The sequence below is a fragment of the Phalacrocorax carbo genome, chromosome 4 (assembly GCF_963921805.1).
Source record: "Phalacrocorax carbo chromosome 4, bPhaCar2.1, whole genome shotgun sequence".
Classification (NCBI taxonomy): Eukaryota; Metazoa; Chordata; class Aves; order Suliformes; family Phalacrocoracidae; genus Phalacrocorax; species Phalacrocorax carbo.
The window spans coordinates 20,766,621-20,779,043 of NC_087516.1; the positions used below are offsets into that span (position 1 = coordinate 20,766,621).

General features: G+C 38.5%; 1 protein-coding gene across 2 annotated transcripts; it reads left to right on the top strand.

Moving 5' to 3' along the window:
- The first annotated feature begins 220 nt into the window (after window positions 1-220).
- On the top strand, window positions 221-11,869 carry ZCCHC4 (zinc finger CCHC-type containing 4). 2 transcript variants are annotated; one of them, XM_064449242.1, is made up of 13 exons: window positions 221-434; window positions 571-689; window positions 2,033-2,115; window positions 2,824-3,099; window positions 3,618-3,698; window positions 4,003-4,075; window positions 5,694-5,844; window positions 6,336-6,436; window positions 7,673-7,794; window positions 8,427-8,502; window positions 9,014-9,065; window positions 9,846-9,990; window positions 11,637-11,869. In XM_064449242.1, the coding sequence occupies exons 1-13, from the start codon at window positions 221-223 to the stop codon at window positions 11,779-11,781; spliced, it is 1,638 nt and encodes a 545-aa protein (XP_064305312.1). In that variant the 3' UTR covers window positions 11,782-11,869. The 2 variants fall into 2 exon arrangements, with proteins under 2 accessions (XP_064305312.1, XP_064305313.1); XM_064449243.1 differs by lacking the exon at window positions 9,014-9,065.
- The last annotated feature ends 554 nt before the right edge of the window (window positions 11,870-12,423 follow it).

The following is a 12,423-nucleotide window of genomic DNA, read 5'->3' on the forward strand; positions in this document are numbered from 1 at the left end:
CTTTTGAGTGGATGTAAATATTAATGTAGCATGTCAGCAATTCACGATTAACTGAAATGTTTAAGCCTTAATGTAAAACTCGCTGTACGGTGGAGTTCAAAACACGATTGAAATGACCGCCTTTATAAACTTTCCATGGTTGGTTTTTAACGAAGCAGTTTATTAAAAAATTAAAGACGGCGTATCTGTACCCAACGTGCCACTGAAGAAAATAAACGTCATGGCTAAGCTGCACGCCGTCGAGGCTCAGGCGTCTCATTTGAGTTTGCGTCGGCCACGTCACCGCATTACGTCGCATTTGTCGCCCTGGGCGGTGGGGCCGCCGCGCCGCTGGGGGGCGCCCGGGCTGCCGCGACGGGGCGGTGACATGGCGGCGGCCGGTGGCGGGCTGGCGCTGCTCGGCCTAGTGCCCAGCGCGCCCAGCTGCCCGCACGGTGAGGCTGAGCCGGGCTGGGGCGCGGGGCGGCCGGGGGGCCCGGCTGAGGCGGGCGCCCTTCCCGGCGGCGGGGTCGGCGCGTCCCCCGGCGCGCCCGCCGTGCTGCGCTGCCTACAATTGCGTTTGTCCTTTAGGTCCTGCTCTGCTGTTTGTAAAGACCAGCCAAGGAAAAGAGGAAGGGAGAAGATTTTATTCTTGTTCAGCTTGTAGGGATAGAAAAGACTGTAATTTTTTCCAGTGGGAAGATGAGAAGGTAAGAGAGAACTACTTAAGGCTATGGTAAATATTGGGGATTTTTTTTTCTCTGTTTAACAGAAAATGGAAAAAAAACCCGTATATTTTCTTCTGGAAATCTGTAGCGATTGCTGTTTTGTAAACTTTGTCTAATAGTTTGTATTTATCGGAGCACTTATTTCTGTCAGGAGAACGTGTTTCAATATAACGTTCAAGGAAGGCTCTGTACATTTTGAGAAAAACTGGCATTTGTTACTGTATTGCCAGAACACTTAAGAATTCAGGTTATGAAGTTTGCCAGTATTATGCAATGTTGAACAAAATAGGATAGTTCTGATCCCAAGATGTCCTCATCTTCCATGATTAAGACAGAGAAGATCTGGTGGATACAGCCAAACAGCGGGATATAGAAAATAGCGAGATGGTGGGGATCTGCGTGATGCTCAGTAGTCTCAGAACATCTGCAGCGATTTCTCTTTGTCTGAAGAGCTCTGGTCAGAACATTGTAGGGTAACAAAATTGGGACTGATATGTGTTCACAGAGAGCTTGCTGCATATTTTGTCTGCTACATTTCGGTTTACTTTTTCTGCTTCTAAATGAGTGTCTTGCGTTGTGGTCATTGTCCTCAGCAGGTTGGCAGGCTGGAATTTAACCGGATTCTTAAGCATCTCATTGCTGTGCTGGTTATTACTGAAAAGTTGTATAGAGAGAAAATGAGGTGGTTGATCACTCAGTTGTGTGGATTTAAGTGGTATTCCTCGTGAAATTTCATTTTGAATGTCACACGTATCATGGCATTTTTGTTCTATTGAATTTTACTGTCTTCCCCTTCAAAAAACCAGTTCCATGAGTTTTGCATGAATGTCTTGAAACTCTCTTTAACTGTGAAACCGTTAACATGTCTTTTGGGAGCAAGACTCAGACTGTCGTGCTTTTAAAATGATACACGAAAGACATGGGCAACATTTCCACTGTCATCAGTTGTGCAGTATCAGTTCATAGTTCTTCGGAGGGAATGCATCTGCTGGCATGCATAAATGGAAAGTATGCCTCTTTCTGTCTTGATCATGATCATGTTCTGAGCTTTCCCTGAGTATTACATGTGGTAGAAGAATGAAATGCTTCCTTTTTTTTCTTTTTTTGTAGTCTAAATTCACAATGAGACACTTGTGTTGTTATGCAGCATGCTTCTGTGCTGCAGTCATCCTTGTTCTTCTGGCACAACAATCCAAAGAATGTGATACTTTTTCTATGGAGAGTAGCTAAAGTATGACGCCTCTTTTTGTTCAGTACTGAGATTTAGTCTACCATGCAGAGTGATATCTGTTCATTTTGTAACTTCATATACATAAATTTTACAGGTGTCAGAAACTAGGCTTGCAGCACGTGAAGAATATAATAGAAGTCATCAGCCACCTTTTACACACAGACAGAATGTGGAAAGGTATTGTTATGTATATTTTCAGTAAAAATCAAGTAACGCAAGGTTAGGTAGTCTGAATGTTGAGATAATATTTCAGTGTTCTTTAAAATATGAAAACATGCTAGAGGGATTGGGAAAAACAAGAACTGGTTGACTGCAATGGGGAAATAGCATGAAGCATCTAATTAGAGCATGGTATTTTCAACCCAGGAACTGCTTGGGGTTTGCGGGTTTTGGATTTTATTTGGTATGTATAGTTCTTACATTAGTGCTCATAATGTGCTAACAACAGGTCAGTAGCAGTTAAAAAAATTATTTGTGACTTTAGTGTGCAAAAGTAACAGGCTTAACATTGTGAAAAGAAACAAAAGTAATACAGTAAGAAATAATCTCCGAGTTTTGTGTATAAACACACAAGACATTTGCTGGTAGTTGATATAGAGTCTGCATCCTGTAATCCAGGTATTTTATGAGGACTCTCAATGTATTCGGCCAGGGTGTTACATGCTTGCTTTCAGGGGAGGCTTTTTCAAAGTGTCCTTTGAATGTTTTTTCATTAATACTACTTCATTCACATGTGGATAGTGGGGTTTTGCAAGAGCAGCTTAAACTACATCACCTGTTTACATTGAACTCATAGAAAATATGAAACCCCCTTCAGAGCTCCCTTTCTTATCTTTCATAGAGGCTTTTTCAAAGTTTGTTTCCTATTGTCTCTTGTATTTAAAGGTACAAGAATTTTGTTCTGTTGCCATTACCAAAGAGGAGGTTTTGCCAGGAATGCCAGCAATTGCTATTGCCAGCTGAATGGGAAAAACACTGGGATCACCAGTTCCTGTGTGATATCTCCAATGCCCAGTTAAGAAGTCCCAGTCAACTTCTGTATCCGCTGGAGAATAAAAAAACAAATGCACAGTATTTATTTGCAGACAGAAGTTGCCAGTTCCTACTGGATCTTATTATTGATTTAGGATTCAGACGAGTGCTCTCTGTTGGAACACCCAGGTACGTCAGTGAGAATTGTTAGGCTTTCCAATAATACTTCTGTCCAAAACTGTGCAGCTTACTAATAGTTAAATAATGAAGGATTCTCCCATAATAAGAGCTTCATTGTGCTTTAATTGGTTGGGATTATCCAAACATCTAGTGAGATCTTGCTTTGAGCTGGTAAGGTACAGGAGAAGGCTATAGCTGCGCTGCAAATAACGCACACACGTACGCACACATATACACTTTAAATGTCCTGCTTTGCTTCTTGCAGAAGTGGCAATGAGTTCATTTGCTTATGTTTGGTGGTTTTTTCTTCTTGGTTATCCAGTAGGCTCCACTGACTTTTCGTCTTTTAAGACTAACCTATTTTTCTAACTTTGAATATTAGCCAAATGGAATCATCTGAATTCAGATTACTCCATTTTCTCTGTTTGGTTTTAGGTTTAGTAAAGTACCAGGCATTCTTGTCTTGCAAGATAATTTCTGAAGCCAATGATTATGTGTTAAATTTCTTTGCTCCAATTATACTTCAGGCTTCATGAAATGATCCAGTCAAAAGCATCACAAGAAGGAGATCTCAGAGTTAGAAGCCTTCTGCTAGATATTGATTTCAGGTAGGTTTTATCTGGCTGAAGAGCACGTACAACAATTTGTGTTCTTACTACTTGAAAAGATAAATTGATTGTTGTTTTCCCTTTCCTGTCTCTGCATCTCTGTTCCTGCACACGTACGCAGATGACATCCAGTTTGTGAGAAAAGTAATTATACATAATAATTCCCAGTATTGGTATGTGCTGTCAGTAATCAGAACCCAAAGGTGATGTTTTTCTTAAGGCCTTGTTTTCACTGTAAATGCTCCTTAGGGCAGGCAAGAAGTTGTTTATATATTGTATATTTATATTCAAACTTATTTTGCAGGTATTCACAGTTTTACACAGAAGATGAATTCTGCCACTACAACATGTTTAATCATTATTTTTTTGGTGGAGAGGTAAGGCCAAGTATTTCTTGAGTGTTCTGTAAATAAGTACGTGTTGTTGATGCAGCATTTTGCAAGAAAGTCATAGCCAGTCTAGCAGAAAACAACTGTCATGAGATAAAAATGGTCAACAGTAGTGGAAGAATAACAGTGCCTCTGTTATGTGGGAGAACAGTGAAATCGAAGAATAACGGTGCCTCTGTTAGTGGGAGTAAGTATTTCCCATTTGATTCCAAGATAAAGTTACCTATTAAATTTATGCTACCTAATGTTACTTACACACCTGAGCTGCTGCCTTCAGGAAAATGACAACTTGTCGTGAGCTGTCACCTTATATAAGTATTCATTAGCACTGTTCTTGTGTTGCTGCAACAGAATCAATTGTTTTATTCCCAGCCTTTACAAGCCCAACGGATGCCATGGGACTTGCTCCCAGGTACTTGAGGTGGGAGGGAAAAGGAGCTTTTCCTGCTTTATTCCAGACAAGCAAGGTCAAAAGGTTAAACTTGCCATAAAATGAGGTTGAATTAGTGGTATGCTTAAAAAAAATGCTGAACTTTTTCTTATTTAAATGTCATATTAAGAACTTAATTTTGAGTACATTAGGAAATCTACATGTGCACTAGGATGTTTATTTTAGTTTTGTACAGAGAATCACAGTGTAATTCAATTCCAAACATTAATTTCAAACATTTATCCTAGTAGTATACTCATTCACTGATCGCTCTTCCCTTGATGTTATTAGTAAGCCACCAGTGATTTGCATAAGCATAATACCTTTCAGACTGTGTAGATAATTTTCAGATTTTTTCCATTCTGAAGCCTAACTTTGAATGGGATCTTGAAAATAAAAGGAATCATCTAGAATGAAATAGGAGGCTGGTCTGAAAGCCTCACCTTTGAATTTGTTTATCCATTACTGTATTCAAATTTTGCATTTTTCAATTAGAACAGAACACTGTTCATCTGCGTTATAAACACTGCAGTGTTCTTTTCACAGTGTGAAGAGGTGACACCTGTAATGTCACTGTGTTGCAGTGTATTCAGGGACTGAATGGCAGCACTTTTGAATGCATATTAGTGTTTAAAACCCATTTTTTGGAATGAAATAGAATCTAAGTAGTAGACGAGAGAACCCTGCAAGATGGCAATGAATACATACTTTTTACATTTCCTTTAAAGTCCAGGTTGGATCAGTTTTCACTGGACTGAATTTTTTCCCCTTACTTTGATAATGCTTTACAGGATAAAACTAAAGGTAAAGGGTATGCATAAAATGTATTCAAGCCTGAGCTCTGTTTTCTTGCTGTGAATAACATCTTTTTTCCAAGTTAACTTTAGTACCTTTGGGAAGAAAACTATCTTAGGAAGTTTGAACTGCGTCTGCCTTTGATACGTTATGTCTAACTGCACAGAGCACTTTTTTCAGTGCTTTTTTCAGTTTTCAGTGCTTCAAATCTAGTTGTTGGGTTTTAAAAAATGCTATGCAAGAGGAAATTTGCCTCCACAAGAAGAAATAGCTTCCATCTTCAAAGTTGAAACTTCTAATATAATAATTTTATTGCCAAATACAATTATTTTTACAGTTCTTGAATCTGTATTTCTGGAAATTAACCTCTGTTTCTTACAGGCTGCACGTGAAACTTGTAGGAAATTCTTGTGTCAAGAGAATGGTGAAAGAGTCATCATGGTAACTGATCCCCCATTTGGAGGTTTAGTGGAAGCACTGGCTTCTAGTTTTAAAAAACTGATGGCAATGTGGAGGGAGACAGGAAGAGAAGGTAGGTAACAGCCAGCTAGGTGGGTTGAGCTGTAACATCACTGTAACAAAAGGTACCTGTTTTAAAGTGTGTGATTCTTGCTACTCGGGTGAACGTGATCACACGTTATAATTTCTAAAGATTAACTACCATGTATCTAATATACTCTCCTGATACTTTCTGTTTAATAATACCCAGTTCTCTAAGTCTCTTAAATTTTTTTACAAATTGTTCAAAAATCTACTTTGCAATTAAAATGGACTTTGAAGGTAGAGAAGAATAAGCTATCAAACCAGTACCATTTCTTACCAATGCAGGCAGGTGACAAGAGTCGTTAGTTAGGAGCTTACAGCTCCGCATATATGAAATATACCAAAATTTTCTGTCACCTAAAGGAACTAGTTCTTACGCCCAGCACGACTTACATACACATTTTTATGTATTCACTGCAAATTTTTCATGCTTCATGTACCATGTTCTTCTTTAATGTACATCTGTCTTTTCATTACTAGGTAATACCAGCCAAGAGATGCCCATGTTCTGGATATTTCCATACTACTTTGAGTCTCGTATTCTGGAATTTTTCCCAAGCTTCAGTATGATGGATTACCAGGTATAACTGAACCCAGTGACTCTGATAAATTTCAGTTGTGTGCAATGTGAACAGGAATATGAATGAAAGCAGGTAGAATGGTAGCAGTTGTCTGCAGATGGGAGGCCTTCTTGAACTTGAATTTTGACTGTGTTGGAGGCACTGCAAACCCTGGGGTCTCATCATGTGAAGCCCAGATTCTGTATTTGTATTAGTCATACCTTTGATAACTTTGTCATGCTCCTACAGTTCAGTGCGTACCTTTAACTCATCTGTCATCTGTCCATTAACTCATTTCTTCTGCAAGGTTTTCGGTGTGACAAAATTTGCACTAATTTCGGCAGGTGCATATTGGAGAGGTGAGAGGTAACTTGAAGAAGAGTGTTTCGTTCTTCCCAGATGCTGAAATGTCGGTAGTTTGGTGGGTAATGCCTAGTCCTGGTCAGGAAAGAAGAAAAAAAACAAAAACAAAAAAACCCAAAGGTCTTTCATATCCAAAACTGCTGGGACCAGAGTAGAATTACAACGATGGAAATTTTTGGAATTATGTAGTAAATGAATTTGTCAGTGTTAAAGCAATAATCTGGCATCAGCTTCTCCAACATTGTATCCATCAGTGACTTCTAAGAGGTCAGTCATCGGTATTCACGATCTTGAAGTTTTATTTTCTCCTGTAACAACTCTGCATAAAGTTTGACGTGAGTGTTCTGGACAACATATTTGTATCTTGTAGAATGCAAATTTGTTGAAGAAAATTGGAAACTCATGCTAGGCTCGTGTTCAGAGATGAGAATTTTTGTGACAAGCCTCTGCAGGCAGTGCTGAAAAAAAAGCAGTGCGGGTTGGATTTTGCAGCCTTGTAATTGTTCTGAGATAGGTTAAGATGCCTGTCAACTCTTGTACTGCCAGATAGACCAAAGAGTATAGTACTAGTTTTTTAATGGGTTGCTGTTTTATAGAACAAACAACTCCAATGTTTTCTCAGACATCCTGTCCAAAAGAGCAGAAAGTGGTAAGAAAAAATAGGATTATTGTAGCGTTGGGAACTTAATTTCCTGAGTCTAGCCTGATATTATGCTTGCACAAATTTAAGAATAAATGAGAGAAAATACTTGCAGTGGAATTTGTAATCTAATTTGGGATTAGTGTCTTTTATATAAAAATGAAAATTTCATAAGGCCCATAATAAATATGTAACTAGTTCCGCCTGTACATAGCATTCAGTTTAAGACTCTTTCTGTGGTTTTCTTTCTCTAGGTAGACTATGATAACCATGCACTTTACAAACATGGCAAGACAGGTCGTAGGCAGTCCCCTGTCCGTATCTTCACGAACCTCACCCCAAGTGTGATTGTACTTCCCGTAGAAGAGGGTTATAGGTAAGATGTATTAATGATCAAGTGACTGAAAGAGTGTGTTTGCTTTTCATTACAGCATAAAGTCTCTAAAGGAGTTGGGGATGGTGCTGTTCAGTATTGTCATGCCTAACTTTTGGATGCCAGGCTCTCTAAGAGGACATTTCTCTGTCTCATTCTAAGGTCACATGTTCCATAAGCGATGATTAGGAGGGCTGGGCACCTACAAAGGGGTTTACATTTTCCAGTGTGGAATGATGAGATTCCTCGGCTAGTCCATAGGAAATGTTGTGTACGCCTACAAGAGGCAGAGATTTACAGCTATCCTTCATAATCAGCTTGGTTGAGACAGTAGTTAATCAAATGGACAGTAAGAGAAGCACCAAGGACAAAGGAATGGGTTGAGTTTGGTTTACTGCTGATAGTGTTGCTAGTTTGAATTCAAGCGCCTGAATTTTACTATTTGGAGGTACTGTGTCTAAATGATTATGAGGCTCTGGGCCTAAGTGGTGATGTTATGTATCAAAAGCATCATCTTTAATTTAGCAAAGTGATTTTGCAATCCTTATATTTATTGTTGAGCTTGTATAAAATTAATTTCTATTTCTTCATAAGCATATAGTGGACCAGTACATTTATAGGGGTTTTTTTTCCAGATTTTGCGCTCTATGTCAGCGTTACGTTAGTTCTGGTAACCAGCACTGTGAGATATGCGATTCATGTACATCAAAAGTAAGTATTTTGACTTCTTTCTGGGTGGCAGGTTTAGCAGTAGCCAAATAATAACTTCTGTAATATTTGCTCTAATAAAAGCCTACTCTGATACTGATTTCCTTGGGAAACCCCAAACAGTTCAGTTTTGTAGACTTCTTAACTTCACAGGACATCATACATAACCCACTGGGAATTATTTTCTCTTTTCCCAATTCCTTCGTGCTGGAAAGAGGACAGGAGAAGTTTACTCCTCGCCAGTTACACCACACCTTATTCATCAGTGATCTGTTGACACATACATTTCTTCATATGTTTTGGAAGTTGTAGAACTTGCTAACTTCAAAACGCAGCCATTTTGCTGCGGTTGTCACAGGTTCTCAGGACTGTTGTTTTTAAGTTACACTCCCTTCTACAGAGGACCTGTTTCTGTAAATCATGGGCACCGTACATCAGTAATTCAGTTTTAAGATAAAATCAGTGGGTTTTTTTTAAAGGGCAAACAAACAATGCATTTATTCATCTTTTGTAGGATGGTAGACGGTGGAAACATTGTGTTCTTTGCAAAAAATGTGTAAAACCCTGTAAGTACAGAAAATACTTTTCTAAATAAAAGTACACTTACTGTATAAGCTATAGTCCAAAGCAACTGAGATGACAAGCCAGAAGAGAAAATATTCTGTAAAATAAAACGTAATTGTTCAGAAGATGTAAAGGAAAAAAATCTCAATTTCTCACTAGTTGCCATTAGATAACTTGGCTATATTTGCACTCTGTGGAAATGTGATAAATTCTTGTCAAGGCATACTAAATCCCAGTTACATTTGTTACGGGAAAACTTAAATATTTTGATATGTCATAGAAGAGTTTCCTGATTTTGTAAACATTTTCATTAGAATTTTATAAACAAATAGGCAATTACTAAAATGTTTGAGAGGGCATGATCCAGTTACGTTTCGTACACAAATGCAGTTGTATTTATAGCTGTGTTTAAATAGCTGAAGCACTTGTTGCTACTAATACCAGTACAGAAATCACAATTTCTAAGTCCCTTTCAACATCTGGACTATTTTTCATGCTGAGATCACATACAGGGTAATAGTTGTAATATTTCAGTTACAAAAATTTTTCAAATTTTTTACAAAATATTTCAGTTATATTAAAATAGTTACACAGTGTATCTAATGAAAAAGTCCCTGGCTACCTTACGAAATGTGGTAAGGGACCAGAAACTGACTACATCCACCTCTGTAAAACTAAAACAGAATTAAAGACCTGGGAATATAACGTACATTTAAAGCTTAGTTTCAAAATGATCATTCTAAACCTTTTCAAGATAATAAATCACGTTACTTCTTTTGCAGCTTGGTTTCACTGTAACAATTGCAACTGCTGCGCTCTTGAAAACCACACTTGTGAGAAGACTGATGCTGGCTGTTTTGTCTGTGGCAACGCAGGTCACAAACGCAGTACCTGCCCCAGTCTCTCCCACACCAGAACAGCTTGCCAGTGAGTGTGATATTGCATCGATATAACAAAAGATAGCAGTCAGATGAGATTAGATCTTTTTTCATTGAAATTATTTAGGAGATAATTTTTGGCTTTGGGTGCTGCCGTCAGCTTTCACCATTGCCCACTTGCTGTACTGCTGGGGAGTATGTACTGAAGGAGGATGTGGAAAAAAAAACAAGTTGCCTTCCTCTGGCTCCCAATTCCTTAACTCTGGCGTTTCTCTCAAAACTGATTTATATGGATGCAAAACTTGGTGAATGGTGCATGGGATAGCTCTGTCAAGAAGATTAAAAATTAAAGTAATGAAACACTTTTATCCCCTTCGGATTCCTCATGAAAGAGCAGTGAAAACAGTCACTGCACTGTTTTTTATTGCTTCCTGTCTCTTTTGCTTGGTTATGGCATCTTTTCCCGTCTGGATATTTCAGGTGCGCACTCTAGTAGGGTCCAAACCTCCACCATGTAAGACCATATTAAACAGAGGCACATTAAGCTCTTTTATTCTGCCATGATTGTGCTTCAGCAAGCACATACTTGTATGTATCGAGACCAAAAAAATAGTGTGTGACGGTCTTCAGGTGGAACTAACAGGAAGAGGGGAGGGGATTTGCTAAGACGTGATCCAGTGGTTGGCTCAGTCTTTCCAGTTTGGGATAGTTGGCCCATGCTCTTCTGACTTCCTCTCCGGAGTGTATGGGTTTGTGATTCTTGACTTGAACAGATGTAACAGTGGGAATGCAAGTTTTCCCTCCCAAAAGGTGTACCTCTGTTGCATAGTGAGATTCAGGTAGTCAACCTCTTGGATCAGCATCAGGAGAGTCACCAGGGGCCTGCTGGATGGTAGAGGGCTGCAGGTGTATTGCTTCAGTCCAGCTAGGACATTAATCTGAGTTTTGCGTATGGAGTATTAGAGCTAAAATGTAGCAATATTTCATTTTACATTTCTCATTTAAAAATTTCCTCTCCTCGTGTTTTTTGTTGATTGGGTTTTTTTGTGCTTAGAAATGTAAAAAGGGTACCAAAATAAGTTCACAAAACCTCATCTGTTTCTTTTGCCAAGTATATATTACGCTGGAATGGTTTAGTCCTTTCAGGTCATCGGTTATTTCTTCTGCTGATGTATTACAGAAGATAACTTCGGTTTCTTCTAATAAAAAAATCTGTATGTTTTATTTGTTAAAATTATTCAGTATTTCATGTTATGAAATACTTCCTTTGTCAGCGACAGAAAACAATTCACTTGCTAGGTATATTTGGGTCCTGTATTATTTGCAGGAGAAAAACTTTTGTGTGCTTTCTTCTAAACGTATTATATATTTTAATGCATTATATATTGAGCATGAAAGTCTGTGTGTGCTTTTTAAAATATGTGGTCAGTTGCGTTTCTTAAGTTTTCTACATCCGTTTAGAAGAAAGTGCTGAATAAGTGCATAAATTAAAAATAAATTATGGCAATAAAGTGGACAAACAGATTTAGGAAGGTTAAACGTCATAACATTGTAAGGTGGAATGTTCCTTGTACTTTTTATGACAGTACTTCTGAGTTTGTATGCTTACATGGACAGATTATTTAAAATACCAGCAATTGACGAAGTACATTCTCTATTCTATTCCAGTCTGTATCTTCATTTTCTGCTTTACAGAGCTGACAAGAAGCAAAGGCAGAAAACTCCGAAGAGGTTAAAGATGGGGATCTCTAAAAGATCAGCTATGAAGCATGCCATACCCTTCAGGAAGAAAGTGAAGAAGAAGAAAAAAAAAGATGTGACTTTGCCTGCTGATACATAGTTATTAATTTTTTTTACAGCCAGCCTTTGATTCCGTTTTCTAGAAATGTTAATATTAACATCCAGAATAAAACCTGATTGAATTAAAAGTGATGGTTCTTTAATTTTACATCATTACTGGCACAAAAAAAAAAGCACAAAGTAATCCACACACTTCTGTCTAATGTAACAAATTGATGTGTTTAAGATTAGCTATTGGTCTGGTTTAAGGGGAGCCTGAGGTCAGGGAGGGGCACTGCTGAGGGGTGAGGCATTGGTGGGTGCTGTGGTTTTGTGGTAGGTATTGGGGGTTCTGGGGCAGGGAAGTGAGGTTAGGTGATGGGAAAGCACAAATTCTAAGGAACAGCAGCTCTGCTAGGTCCAATCCTCTCACTGTATGGGTTTGGGGATTTTTATTTTTAAAATTTTTTCTCCAAATGGAAAAAAGCCTAAGAACAAAAACTTGAACGTACTTCAGAACCTTAGTAAGTGGAAAGGGTGACCTTGTAAGCATATTTAAATTTAATCTACTTTCGCCAGCTGAATTTTAAAAAAGTCATTAGTTTTAATAGTTAGGGTGGGCACCGCTACAGAGGTGGGTTATACTGTAAATATGGGAACTGAACGTTGGCCCGTAAGCACAGGGTGAAGGTTTCTTGCTGCA

Excerpts from the sequence above, each read along its gene's own strand:
- ZCCHC4 (XM_064449242.1), top strand. The coding sequence starts at position 221 with ATGGCTAAGCTGCACGCCGTCGAGGCTCAGGCGTCTCATTTGAGTTTG. Across the intron at positions 4,076-5,693 it reads ATTATTTTTTTGGTGGAGAG|GCTGCACGTGAAACTTGTAG; the intron begins GTAAGGCCAAGT and ends TGTTTCTTACAG. Across the intron at positions 6,437-7,672 it reads TCAGTATGATGGATTACCAG|GTAGACTATGATAACCATGC; the intron begins GTATAACTGAAC and ends TTCTTTCTCTAG.